The 12993-nt window shown below is 53.0% G+C and overlaps 1 protein-coding gene across 1 annotated transcript; it reads left to right on the top strand.

The window, feature by feature from the left end:
- The first annotated feature begins 746 nt into the window (after positions 1-746).
- On the top strand, positions 747-11402 carry ANKRD60 (ankyrin repeat domain 60). Its single transcript, XM_047746995.1, has 6 exons — positions 747-843; positions 897-1089; positions 1336-1622; positions 6518-6648; positions 8268-8433; positions 10644-11402. The coding sequence occupies exons 1-6, from the start codon at positions 747-749 to the stop codon at positions 10943-10945; spliced, it is 1176 nt and encodes a 391-aa protein (XP_047602951.1). The 3' UTR covers positions 10946-11402.
- The last annotated feature ends 1591 nt before the right edge of the window (positions 11403-12993 follow it).

Genomic DNA, 12993 nt, shown 5'->3' with positions numbered 1-12993 from the left:
AGAAGGAGATACTGTTTTCGCTTCAGTGACAGATAAATTTTAGCTTTTTTTTTTTTTATTGTTTACAGATCGAGGTTGTCAGATTGTTAAAATCTGTTGACCAGACAGCAAGTACAATTATCACCTGGGATTTTGTATTCTGTGTAGAGCTTCGCTTTCCACTAAGGAAAAACAAACCACCTCAGTTTGTGTTGCGAAGCATAGAATTTGCTGAAACAGATGTGCTTGTAGAGATTTGTAGACTCTGGTAAATAATCCAACCTTAAAAAAAGTTGAGTTTACTAAAAATGGTCTATAACTTAAAATGAATGCCTTTCCAATGCAACTTTTTTTTTAAATGACTGTAATTTCTCTGCAAGAAGTATGTTTAAGGCTCACGTTTTATTCATGTTTTGTAACAACTGAGATTTTTCTGAGGTCGTTCAGCTCCCCTCCTTGCCTTCCTTTCTCCTGTGCTCCTTCCCCCATCACTTCAGCTCTGTGCGTTAATCGTTCCTAGGTGTGGGGCGCTGAGTGTTTGCGATTTGATCATCACACGTAAGCTTCCTGTGTTCTTGAACACTCGGCCTCCTCTTGGGTGAATCAATGGAAAACCACGAGGTGGGTTTCTCGCAGATGGAGCTCCCTTGAAAGGCATCTTCACAGGGTAGCCGTCCCAGCCCCGCGCCGCGTGGATGCTTCCTCTGTGCTAGAGTTTTCACCAGCAGCTTTCTCCCTCCGAGAATTCGAGAGCATTTTCAGAACTGATGGGTGTTCATGCGGCTCTGCAGACCCTCACGAAGGCCCGGCTCCCGCTTCCGGAGCGGCCGGAGCGCCGGCCCGGCTCCGTGGGGTTTTCCACTCGTGCCAGGAATAGGGCTGCGGAGCGCCGCTGTAGACCAGCCCGACCCCTGTAGACGAGGCGCGCCGGGAGGACTTAGGGCGTTTCCACGCCAGGCCCTGGGCCCTGAGTTACGCAGACTATTGCGAACGGCCACGGCGGCCTGTGACCTGGAGTGAGGTCACCTGTGACTGGGCAGTGAGTGACCTGGCCTCAGGTCGCTGCGCCTCCAAGCCCCAGGCCATCGGGCCATCCGGGACCCCAGGGCGGTCCGCGGGGATCTGTCCCGCGCGGGGCGGGGGGGGGGGGTGCGGTGACGCGGGCGGTCGGGGGCGGGGGATTAGGGGGCCCGTGCGGCGGGGGGAAGGGGGGCAGGAGACGGGGGAGGAGGGCATGCAGCGGGCAGGCGCTGCGGGCGGCGGAGCACGGGCGGGGGAGCCGCCGGGGAGCGCCCTGGGCACGGACCCCGTGGCCGGCCGGCGGGGCGGGCGGGGCGGGCGGGGCAGGCGGGGCAGGCGGGGCGGGCGGGGGGCGGGACCGCGGCCCCTCCCCGCGCAGCCCCGGGCCCGCTCCCCCCGCCAGAGCGGCGTCGGGGCTCCGGAGGCCGAGAGCCCGGCGCTCAACTTGGCCCCAGACGCCTCCCCAGAAGCCTTCGTCATGCGAGTGCTGCTGGAGGAGACCGGGGAGATGTTCCAAGTGACAAACTGCCGCAGCGACATGACGGTGCGGGAGCTCAAGGAGGAGCTGGACCTCACCGCCGGCATCCCCTTGGACCTGCAGCGGCTCCAGTACCTGGACCAAGGTGACCCTGCCCACCCCCTGCCCTCGCCACGTGTACGGCCTCCGCCGGGGCGCCGGGTCTCCTTCTGACCCTGCGGCCCCTGAAGGGACGCCTGCCCGCGTGAGGACTCCCCCACCCCCACTCCCAGGTGTCAGAACAAACCCCACCCCGCCCCCTGGAAGCCCCCAGATAGGAAAGCCAGCCTGGCCACACAAGGACTTCCCAATCTTGACAAATCGGGTTCAGGTTAGACCTCGCATCTCAAGGCAGACCCTGTCCACAGCAAGACCTTAATCCACAAACAAATCCGGCTGAGTCAGGACTCTCCTCCCAAAGCAAGCTGGCTAGTCAGACCTGCCCACCCTGAGCAGATCCTGGCAGTGTTTCCGACCCCAAATCTCCACAAAGGCGCTGCCCCCTCAGCAAGACCCCTCCGGCCCTTCAGCTGCCAGTGTCTTCATCAGGGACCCAGATCCCAAAGCCCACAGGGTCCACACAAGACCGGAAACCTGAAACAAAGCCTGTCCTCAGTGGGACCCTACAATCTAGGGCAAACCTTCTCCTGTCAGAACCCCAAACTCAACCTAGACTTCCAGATCCCCATGTTGGACTCATAACCGCTCCCCCCAATCCTCCAGCCAGCTATGTCCACACAAGGATGCCAAAGCCTGAAGCAAACTGTGCCCAAGACTGAACCCCAAATCTCCAGCATAACTACAACTACCTCAGAACCTCAGATCCTCTGGCTGACGGGTCTACACGGGGACACTGAAGCTCAGAGCAAACCATGCCCACTTCAGGGCCCCCAAGCCCAGAGCACACCTACCTAGGACTAAACCCCAAATGACTATCCCAGAACCCCAGATTCTCCGGCAACTATGTCCATGAGAGGACACTCTGAAACAGACACTGCTCACCTCAGGACCCCCAAACCCAGAACATACCTGCCCAAGACAACCCCAAATCTCCAGACTAACCATGACTACCTCAGACCCTGATCCTCCAGCAGCCGCTTCCACGCGAGGATGCCGAAGCTCATGAATTCTGCCCACTCGGGACTTCTAAACCAAGAACGAACTTGGCGAAGATTGGACCCCAAATCCCCAGGCTAACCATGCGACCCTCAGAACCCTGAATCTTCTAGCAACCATGTCCATTGAAGGATGCTAATGCCTGAAACAAATTGCCCACCCCCGGACCCCATAACTTTGTGCCAGCCACACCCATGTTTGGGACCCAAGATAAATACCCCAGACTACCCCTGCTTGCAACAGAAACCTGAATCCCAAAGCAGATTCTATCCAGAGCAGGACCCTAAGTCCCAGAGCCAACAAACCCAATCCTGAGCCCCCAATGTGTAACTAGTCACTTGTGCACCCAAACCCCAGTCCATCGGCCATCTCTGTCTAAATGAGGATGCCAGAACCCAAAATGAACTCTTCCCACACCTGGAAACCAGTTGCCAAGCTCACCATGACCATCCCAGAGCACTAATCCCAACCAAAATAACCTCACAAGGTCTCCGAAGCATGAGACAAACTCTGCCCACAATAAGACCCCAAAACTCACACCAAACATACCTATATCTGAACCCTAAATCTTATGCAAACCATGTTTAAGCCAACCATCTCCATGTAAGGAAGCCAGAGTTCAAAGTAAGCCTTGCCTCCATAAGGACCCCAAAACTTGAAGAAAGCTCTACTTGTATTTGTACCCCAAATCCCTCAGCCAGTCTTATCCACACCAGAACCCCAAGCTCTAGATCAAATCTTGCCCATCTCAGGACCTCGAATTTCAGAGCATTACCTGCCGCCACAATTCCCAAGGCTGACCTCTCTGATTCCTTACCCTCCGTGGCTACAGTATACAGGGCTACATTAGAACCCCAAGTCCCAAAACAAGTTCTGCCCATGCAAGGACTCCACATCCCAGAATAGACCCTTCCCATACCAGGACCCCCAGACAGAAAGCAAATCTTGCCTCATCAGAATCCCACATCCAGAGCAAACTCTGCCCTCATCAGGACCCCAAATCTCAAAGCAAACCCTACCCACATTTGAGCCCCAAATACTGGCACTAACCCAGTTTGTATCAGAACCCCGAATCTAAAGCTGTGTCCTTGTCCATGTCAGGAGCTCAAAACTAGCCCAATTGGAATCAGAACCCAGCACCAAAGCTCGCTGGGGCTAAATCAGGACGCCGAGGCCCCCTATCCAGACAGATCCCATGTGGTTGGCACCCAGTGGGGGGTGAGGACTCTAGAGTCCCATCTTCCCGTCCATCAGTCTACATCCCTCAGCCTGAGGACCTGGCTGTCCCTGTCCTGATCCCTACAATATTTAGGATATGAGAACAGGATCAAAGCCCCTGGGCTCCATCATCTCCCCACCCGGTTGAAATCAATGCAAAAATACTTCAAGGAGACGGACGTGTAAAAAGCTCTGGGCTGCAGAGAGGGTGTGGAGGGTGTGGAGAGCGATTTGCAGAGACACTGTGGCTGTAATGCAGAGCCGGGAAGCGATGGAGACAGGCAGAGATCTGAGATCAGCCTGTCTCCACTCTCCGTTACCCCAGACACTGCCCTTCCGGGGCTCAGTTCCCTAAGCCGGAATGTGGAGCCTTGGGGCTCTGGACTTCGGAGTGCCAGGTCCCCCTCTAGACGGGGATGACTCGGGAAATTCAAAATGTCCACTGAAGGCCAGAATACCTTCCTTTGCTCGCTCTGGTGTAGGCTAAGCACCTTCTGTTGATATCCTTATTTTGCTATAGGGGTGTTTGGAAGCTGCTCTGGGGCATTTGGGGGGCTTTATCTGGAAAGAAGTATGTACCTCAAGCCTGGTCTCTATTTAACACGTTAATAACGATGAGGTGAGCTGCTGAAGGACAGTAAGTGTTCCAAAACAAGTAATTCGGAAATTATGGATCCTGAGCTACAAACGTCTGGCACCCCTTCTGCTAATTTATTTTCCCCGATGAGCTATGCTGAGCCATAAATTCGAGAGAGCTGAGAGGCAATGGAAGACACCCAGTGACTTGTGCTGATGTCACAATCCTCTCACTCAGCAAGCACTTAGTAACTGGGAGAAGCTTGACCTCTCCTGCGGCCGCAGCCCTTCCTGTTAACGGCAAACAAAAAGGAAAGAAAGAAGGTGCTACTACGTTGAGTAAAGAAAATTTGGGTTCCTGCCTATAAATAACCCGCTGATGCCTCTTTACCCACCTAAAGGTTGTCGGGCAAGCTCACATGAGCTAACGTGTACGTGAAAACCGTGAGAGACAAATCTAAAAGGGGTGAGCAAAATTCATGGACGAGGGGCGACCTTACATGTCTGTTGTCAGCTCTAATAATTTATTTAGCTGGTGATAATTAGTATTTGTTTAAGCCAAAGGCAGTTGCTGCAGCCTATAAAGAGAGAATGTGCTCTGATTTCTCCGAGAGCTGTTCAGCATGTGTGAATCGCACTCTTGCCTTTCTTTGGGAAACCCAGCTTTACCCAGTTTTTTTTTTTTTTTCAAAGTTGTTAGGAAGTCAAGTTGTCTTACTGAAGACTAATTACTGATTATCCTCTGTGTTAGAACCACAAATAAGACCCTAATTAACAAATTTGCTAATTGCTATTCCCTGTTCTCATCCACCATCCGAAGTTTCTCATAAGCACCGAAGGGGGCCAGCGGAGCCGAGAGTGACACGTGCGTGGCGCTGGAGGGAAGGGGGTCTGGTTGGAGGGTCCTGGGGCTGCCATTTCCTGGCCACGGGATCCTCAGCTGGCTCACCGGGAAACGGAGATGACAAACCCGGCTCGTCATGAGGGTTAAAAGCCTGTAGGTGCTTGGGCCGGGCACTTAGTAATCCCTCAGCCATGAATCCAAACAACTCGTGAATTCTACCCGGAGTAATGGCGGCATCACTTGTAGAAAAAGAAATTATGATGTTATTCTTAAGCAGGATTATAGGGGGCTGCGTGAGGAAACGGTGTATTTAAAAAGGCAAACTAAAGACAACTTTGCGGAAAATGTTCTCGAGTCCTACAGTCTGTCACTCCGACGGTCTTTCCCAGAGGGTCTGAGCATATGGAGTGCGAGTGGATCCACTCACCCCATTGTCTCCAGTAGTGGAGGGGTGGTTCTGGGTGGTGAGCCAATAGAGTTCTAACGTCCCAAGTCCAAATCATGCTGAATGGCAGCCTTACAGTTCTTCCATTACCATAAATGCTCAGCGTGGGCAACTTTGTCCCCTAGGGGCCATGTGGCAATGTCTGCAGACCTTTTGGATGGCCACCGCTGGGTGAGGGTACCACCGCCATCTGCTGGGTACAGGCCAGGGAAGCCGTGCCCAGGGTAGCCCCCCAGCCCAGAGAAAACGTCTAAACGTCTAAAACCCAGTCTAAAACGTCAGTAGTGCCAAGTGGGAAAAAAACCCTGGAAAGACCCAGCACAGTTTTGCCATTGTCACATCTTCGGCCAACGGCTGACAACACTAACCAGAGATTAGTGTTTTAGTTTCACGTCTGACGCGCGTAGGTCTGCTGTGCTGTGTCTGTGACGTTTGCTTCGAGAGGTCCTATTCATAGACTTTGCCTCATAAAAAGACTTTACTGACTCATGTTTCTTTTCTTTTCTTTTTTTTTTTTTTTGCCATAGAACGAGTTATAATTACAGAATTTTAGAAGCTGTTGCCCTTTTTTGTCCTGTTTTGTTTTGTTTTGTTCTGGCTTCTGTTTGAGCTGAGCAAATTAAGTTTCTAAAAAGCACTAACGATCCCAAACAGACTCCCTTGGGCTCATCACAGGAGATTAGCGCTCAAAGCTTTCAGATGATCTTTGTGATACCCGAGGTCAGATCATCTCTTAAAATAACCAGTGTAATAGTTTATCTTTAATACCCATTTTTTTTAAAGTAAAAATTATTCCCAGTAGGAATTTGGATGGATGATACTACGTTGCAGTTCCATGATGTTGTTCCTGGTGGAATTATTTCATTATGTGTCTGGCGCCATGATGGATGGACGGAACTGGTTTTGGCGGCTGTGGAAGGGGATCCCAGTAAGGTGCCCTCATGTGTCTCTAAATGGGTATCAGACTTCACAGGGCAACTGTAAACTCTGTGTGTGTGTGTGTGTGTGTGTGTGTGTGTGTGTGTGTACGGGGTGGGGTGGGATTCAGTCTTGAATGCGAATCTTCGAGTAACAGTTCCAGAGTAGGAGAAAAAGAGGCCACATGTCATAATGATTAGACACTGTATCAAGAGTTCCCACTCACTCTTGGGTTTGCTGTTTCACGGTGCTCCCTTACAACCCACTCCCTCGGACCCCTGATCCCCACCGAAAAGAAAGGAAGGAGGGCAATGGGCAATGGATTTTCTAGTCACACGTATATTTTGTAAAGTTGAAAACCTGACTTAACAGTGGGCGAAGAGCTCTGGGTAACTGGGAAATGCACAGTCCAGAGCACGTGATGAGGCAAAAGTCCGAGTGGGGGCCTGCCCCTCCCTAAGGAGGAAAGATCACGCACTCCTTGACACACGGCAGGCGCCAGCTCTTTGCCAGGCCTTGTGCTTGGCTCTCAGCTGAGCTCTGGGGTGGGCCGCGGGGAGAAGGGAAGAGGAAACCAGACCGTCTCCCCAACAGAGAAGCGAGGAGCGGGCGGCGGGAGGCCACTGAGGGAAGCAAGTGTGTGTTCTTTCTAGAAAGTACATTTGGATGAAAGGGTATGAGCGTGTGAGGACAGGGTTTGCTTTCAGCCAGGAAAGGGGTCAGGAAACGCTGGCTGCCGGAGGGTTGTGGGGATCGGGGATCCGGTCTGGGAGAGGTGGGCGGTCTCTGGGGAGGCAGGGCCAAGACTGACGGCGGCAACCCCCTGCCTGTGTGCGGGAGCCTTAGAAGGAGGCATCCCGGACGTGGTGCGTCCCCTTCCAGGTCCTTCCCTGGGGTGGTCCTGCTCCTGGCCTTTCCCTGCCCACGACCCCCGCTACCAAGGACTCGAGTCCTGCCTCGGTTTTCTGGCTCTTGCTCTGAACCTGGGGATTCCCTCCTGTCTCCCACACTCTGGGGCTCTCTCTGCCTCCCCCCACTGCCGCCCCCACCCCCGATGCCCTGCATCTGGGACGGAGTTCCTCTCTGCCGGAGTCCGAAGCCCTCCTCTCGTGCTCAGGGCCTCGCTTCACCACGAGATGATTATGTTACGGGGCTATTTTTCATCCGTGAGTGGAGTTCAGAGTGTTCCAAAAGTTAGCGGAGACAATGGGCCTGAAAATAGATCGGAAGGCCAGAATTCATCCAGTCTCCAGAGAAGTGCATTTCCCCCTGGGGAGGCCACTTCGTGTCGTCTGGCGTCTTCCTTAATGGCCACAACCACCTTCCTCTGGACACCCAGAAAAGCTATTTTCTCTCTTCAAAACACTGACAGGAAGAACTTCCTGCCTCTCGAGCCTGCCCGATGGTAAATGCGTATTTCCTGGACATGTATAGAATTCGGTCAACAATGTCCCCCGCTGGGTGTGTTCCAGCTTCTCGGTCAGGGCTCGCCGCTCTCTGTTCCCATCCCGAGCCTTCCCTGGGCCTTCGAGCCACCCTCCCCTCAGGAGGGTCCCGGCCCCCACCAGCCAGGTGCAGCTTGCACTTTTGAAAGAACTCAGACTCACTGTGTGGACCCCCTTTATTCTGCCCAGCTCTCCTGCCTCGGTGTCGACGAAGATTCTCTTTACCAAACTGCAAATTCGCGGCGTTTGGAGCACAAGCAGCGGAAGGCCTGGATCGCTCACAGAGCGTTCGTGGCCTTGTACGTTACCTCTCACAGAGGCCACTCGGACGCCGTGCAGTACCTTCTAGAACACGGTAATTTTGAGAGATGGCTGAGTATGTTCACAAGTTGGGGTCTACTGTGGGTAGGGAGGACAGAGTGCTTGTCTTCCAGGGCCTTCCGCAATGGCGTCCTGGACCCAAGTTGTGTCAACCACCAATCATGGTCCCGTGGGCCACTGGGGAGCCTCTGTCTGTAGGGGTCTTAGGACATGCTGAGTAAAGGCGGTTGTCCTCTCTCCTGGCCGGGTCTCAAGAAGATTCTGTCGTCAGAGATCAAACTTCCGGACACTAATTCACAGGAGTAGCCCAAAGAGCCTCCCGGCCTCTTCGAGCACCACTGGAGATGTTCCTGGACTCCCTGTGTTATTCCTGCCCCAACTGAGGTTGGGTTTCTGCCACAGTCTGAGGGGTCTAGCCCCAAGCCAGCATCACTCTCTTGGAGGGGGAGAGGGGAGCATTGGCAGGCCAGCTCTGAATGATTTCCTTCAGGAGACCCTTGCCGCAAACCCCCTTCTCATCTCATCTCCATCCCCGTCCCCCGCCCCCGCCCCAAGGACAGGCTGTCACTCTCCCTCTCTCTGTTGATAGAAACGGCAGCCTTGGCCTGCATTGTCTCTGAATGTGAGGGCTTGCATGAGACTCGGCTGAAGCACGCTTTATCTTTATCTCCCCTGGTCGTAGGATATTTTTGGGAAAAGAGGCTCACCGATTGAGGTGTCGACCATTCCAGAACAATAGACAATGGCCGCAGATGGCCCAGGCCACTGGCTTCCTCGGGAACAGGAAGAACATGTGACGTACTGTTTGGTCAGGGGTTTGAGGCCCAGAAGGGGCCTCATCCGAGGGTCTCCCCTATCAACTTGCTTTCCAATCTGAACCTTTCCTGCCTGTGGCCTTGACCCTGGCTCTCCGCACCTCGTCTTCACCCCCGCCCCCGCCTCCCGCGAGCAAGGTGCCAGCATCCTCGAGGCCAAGGCAGGATGACTGGGTAGAGGCTTTCCTGACCATTTTGCTGCTATCTCCACTGCTTTCTCCATGCCGCCTGTTGTGGGATGAAATATGGGCTGTTCACAGACCAGCAGTCCTTTAAGCTCATAAAAAGTCATTTTCACTCTGATGGAACTGTGATGTATTTGAAAGCCCCAGTTAAAACATTACAGCCAGCTTTGCAAAGTTTTCTGTCCTTTGCACACAGCCGCCGCAAAGCCGTGCCGAGGCTGAGGCTGGGCGTTAGGAGAACCTATTTAAAACGTTACCTCACCGTCCAGCCATAGCTCATAAAAACTGGCTACAGAAATGTCAGCTGCTTGTAATTGAATTGCCTTGTTTTCTGTGTCATGATATTTGTTACCCAGAATTTGATTCAATTCAACAAGTCCGTACTGGACACCTGTCATTAGCCCATCCATCTGCGGGAGGCAGTGAGGAATTCAATCGAAGTGAAATCTGTCCATGAGTCAGGCTGCCGGTCGTCTGTCACTTCCCGAGCGCCTGTCTTCTCCGGGCATCGCGCTACGTGCCGGGGATGAAAACAGCAGTGATCAAAACAAGTGTGTTTTCTGCCTTCATGGAGTTTATGAAGGGAAGTCAGCAAATTATTACAAATAATTAATTCCATGGTCAGTCGTGCACGGCATGTTCTGAAGCTGTGGAATGTCTGCTGAGCATATACAGGGGAGCGGGACTCATGGGAGGGGGTAAGGAAGGCTTTCCTGAGGAAGTGCACGGAGGATAAAGAAGGATGGAGTTAGCCAGGGCTGGCAGGGGTGGGGGGCGGGGCAGAAATGGGGAACAGGCCATTAGCAGAGGGAACAGCATGTGCAAAGGTCTGGGGCAGGATGCGGGAACAGGGTGTCTTTAGTGCGTAAAGACAGAAGACTGGTATAATGGGAGCATGCATAGACAGAGAGGTGGAAGGGCTTGGTGTGGGGAGGGTGGCAGGGTGAGACAGAGCAGTAACGACCTAGAAAATGACCCCAAGGGTAGCGGATGCCAGAAATGGGGTTTGAGCAGGAGCGTGCCATGGGCAGATGGGAGGCAAGGCAGTGCTGGCCACTGGGACAGTGCAGCAATGCCTCCTCCCTGATGCTCCCTGCTGGGGTCAGGCGGGGGCCGTTATTCACTCTCCTAAGCTGCCCTGTTATGGCCTCACCCCTCCTGAGCTTCTCCTCTTGAATGCCACAGGAGATGGGGCTCCTGGCCGGGAGGGTGAGCCTCGCTCAGCCGACTCTCTTATTTTACAGGGGCCAGCTGTCTCAGCAGAAGCCCCATGGGCAGGACAGCCCTGCACGCGGCCGCAGCCATGGGCCGTCTGGACTGTATCAACCACCTGCTGAACTATGGAGCCTCCATCAATGAAAAAGATGCCAGGGGGGAGACCCCCATGTCCCTCGCCCGGCGCCTGAACCACAGGCACAGTGAGCAGCGCATGTTCTTCTTCTACTGGATGGCGAAGTCAGGGACAACAGACCCAAAGAACTTGACCGAGAACAAGGTTCTTCTCAGGGCAAAGTCTAAGTCAGGCTCCAAGAAGAGCCAAGTTTGATTCCCTCTGGGAATGTCTGCACCTCGAGGGTGACTTGGGTAACTTTTTAGAGTTCAAATCCACAGTGGCCCTTGGGGAGCAGGAAGCCAAGAAAACATGGCAATTAATCTGAATCAGATACTAAATTATCTGTCCTGTTTGCAAATGAATCGGGGAGGGTGCTGATGGAGGTAGGTGAGCTTGTGTTCATTCTGTAATCCATTACGGACCTGCTAGCTGTTATTTTTAAGCTATTTGAACATTGTATCCAGTAACGCAGCTTGGGGTGATGGGAGCCAATTACCTTCTTGCGTCTGGAGACCATCTAATGCATCAGCATAATAGAAGTAATAGTGGTGATGAGAATGGTACTGTTGCTATTGCCATGCCCAAGTGCTGGCAAATGTTGGAGGGGTCCTGCGTGGGGCGGGCTCTGAATTTCAGTCTGTAAAGCTCAGGAACTGTGTGCTACGTGCTGCCGCAGCGAGTGATGTTCCAGAAATTTTCCCGAGCCATCCCCAGTGGTCCAAACACACCCCACCCCCCGATCCTCCTTCCCTCCAGTGTTCTCCTTCCTTGCTAGGATCCCACGTGGCAGAAATATTCCAGGCTCTGTACCCCTTAAGGGACCCAGTCTGCCATGCACCAGGGCTGGGAGTGGGAGCCAGAGGGGAGGGCGGAAACCAGCAGTGCAGACCTGCATCCTGCTGTCTGGAGGGGGCGCCACGAATCAGCTCCAGCAGAAACGTGAGCCAAAGGCTGCTAGATTTTTCCAGAGCTTTTTGATAGGATATAGTCAGATTTTTAAGTGTTGACTTGAATTTTTTAAAACATGGTGGCATGGTACAGAAGGAGTAGCAGATCCGAGACACATGTGTGGATGTGTCGTACTGCCAGACTCCACCCCTGTTCGCGGAGGAAAGGGGCAGAAGGAACTCAAGCCTCCTGGGACATTTGCGGCTCGGAAGCCATGGTCTTGCTGGGTGACATGTATTGTCCATACTCCCCCCACCCCCCACTGACGTATGTTTCTCTAAAGCCCCATATTCTAACATGACTTCTGTGATCTGTCTGTGCGACAACGGTCTCTCGACCGTGGAAGTTTTGTTTTCGAAGTGATGGAAAACAGCCCCGTACCCCGCTGCCCGTCTTTCCCACACATATCTCGATAACTGGATTCGGCTTTTAAATTAATTGGCTGCATTTCCTGCTGTCATAACAAGGAAGATCCCTGTTGATGATGTGGCTTCACACTCGGTAGACGCGGCGGTACCCAGCTCAGCAATCTGTTTGACAAATAATAGTCAGAAAAAAAATAGAGCTCAGCATCAACTGTGTCAAAACTGAGATCTTGTTTTTGGCAGACGTTCTCCAAAGTCGGTAGACAGATATTAAATAACCCCAACCATCGGGTCAGTTCATTCAGCTAATGAGGTATGTTGGCGGGGTGACTCGGGGACCCTTTTAACTTAACAAGTGGCATTACTCAAAGTCATTTGCTTGCCAGCAGCTTTGCTCTGCTGTCGCTGCCGTTACAAGAGCTAGCTGCCTGATACTCGTCCCCAAAACTTCAGAGACAAGCACTGTATCTTCGCCAGCCCCCAGTTCAATGCAACACTCGGCCGGAAAAGGGGCAAGTTCCAAGCTCCTCGGCTGACGCGCCGCTCAGTCCGAGGCAGGGCCGTGCACACGCTCCTACAGGTCCTGGAGGCACTTCCTTAGAGGCCGCCGGATCATACTCTCGGCCATGTTCAAACAAGCCTGCATCACAGAGTGAATAAAATATGTCCACAGCCAAAGAGGAATTGGTTTGCAATTGGTCACAATCACGTTACATGTCATAGATATTTCATTAAGCATTTTTTTTTTTTTTTTTTTTTTTGGTGCAGCCAACAAAAATTTTTTTGGTGGGGTCAATTCAAGCATTTTTGTGGGACCCTGAAATCCTTCTAGGCCCAAGGCACTGGGGATGGTCTTCAATGGGAATCGCTGTGGTCCGTGATTGCCCAGGTGGGTCTCCCTGCAGTGCGGGATGGGATGGGCTTGCGTCTCGTAGTGGGTGCAAGGAT

This window comes from Lutra lutra, chromosome 9, assembly GCF_902655055.1.
Source record: "Lutra lutra chromosome 9, mLutLut1.2, whole genome shotgun sequence".
NCBI classification, from domain to species: domain Eukaryota; kingdom Metazoa; phylum Chordata; class Mammalia; order Carnivora; family Mustelidae; genus Lutra; species Lutra lutra.
This window is presented reverse-complemented; position numbering and strand designations above follow the sequence as displayed.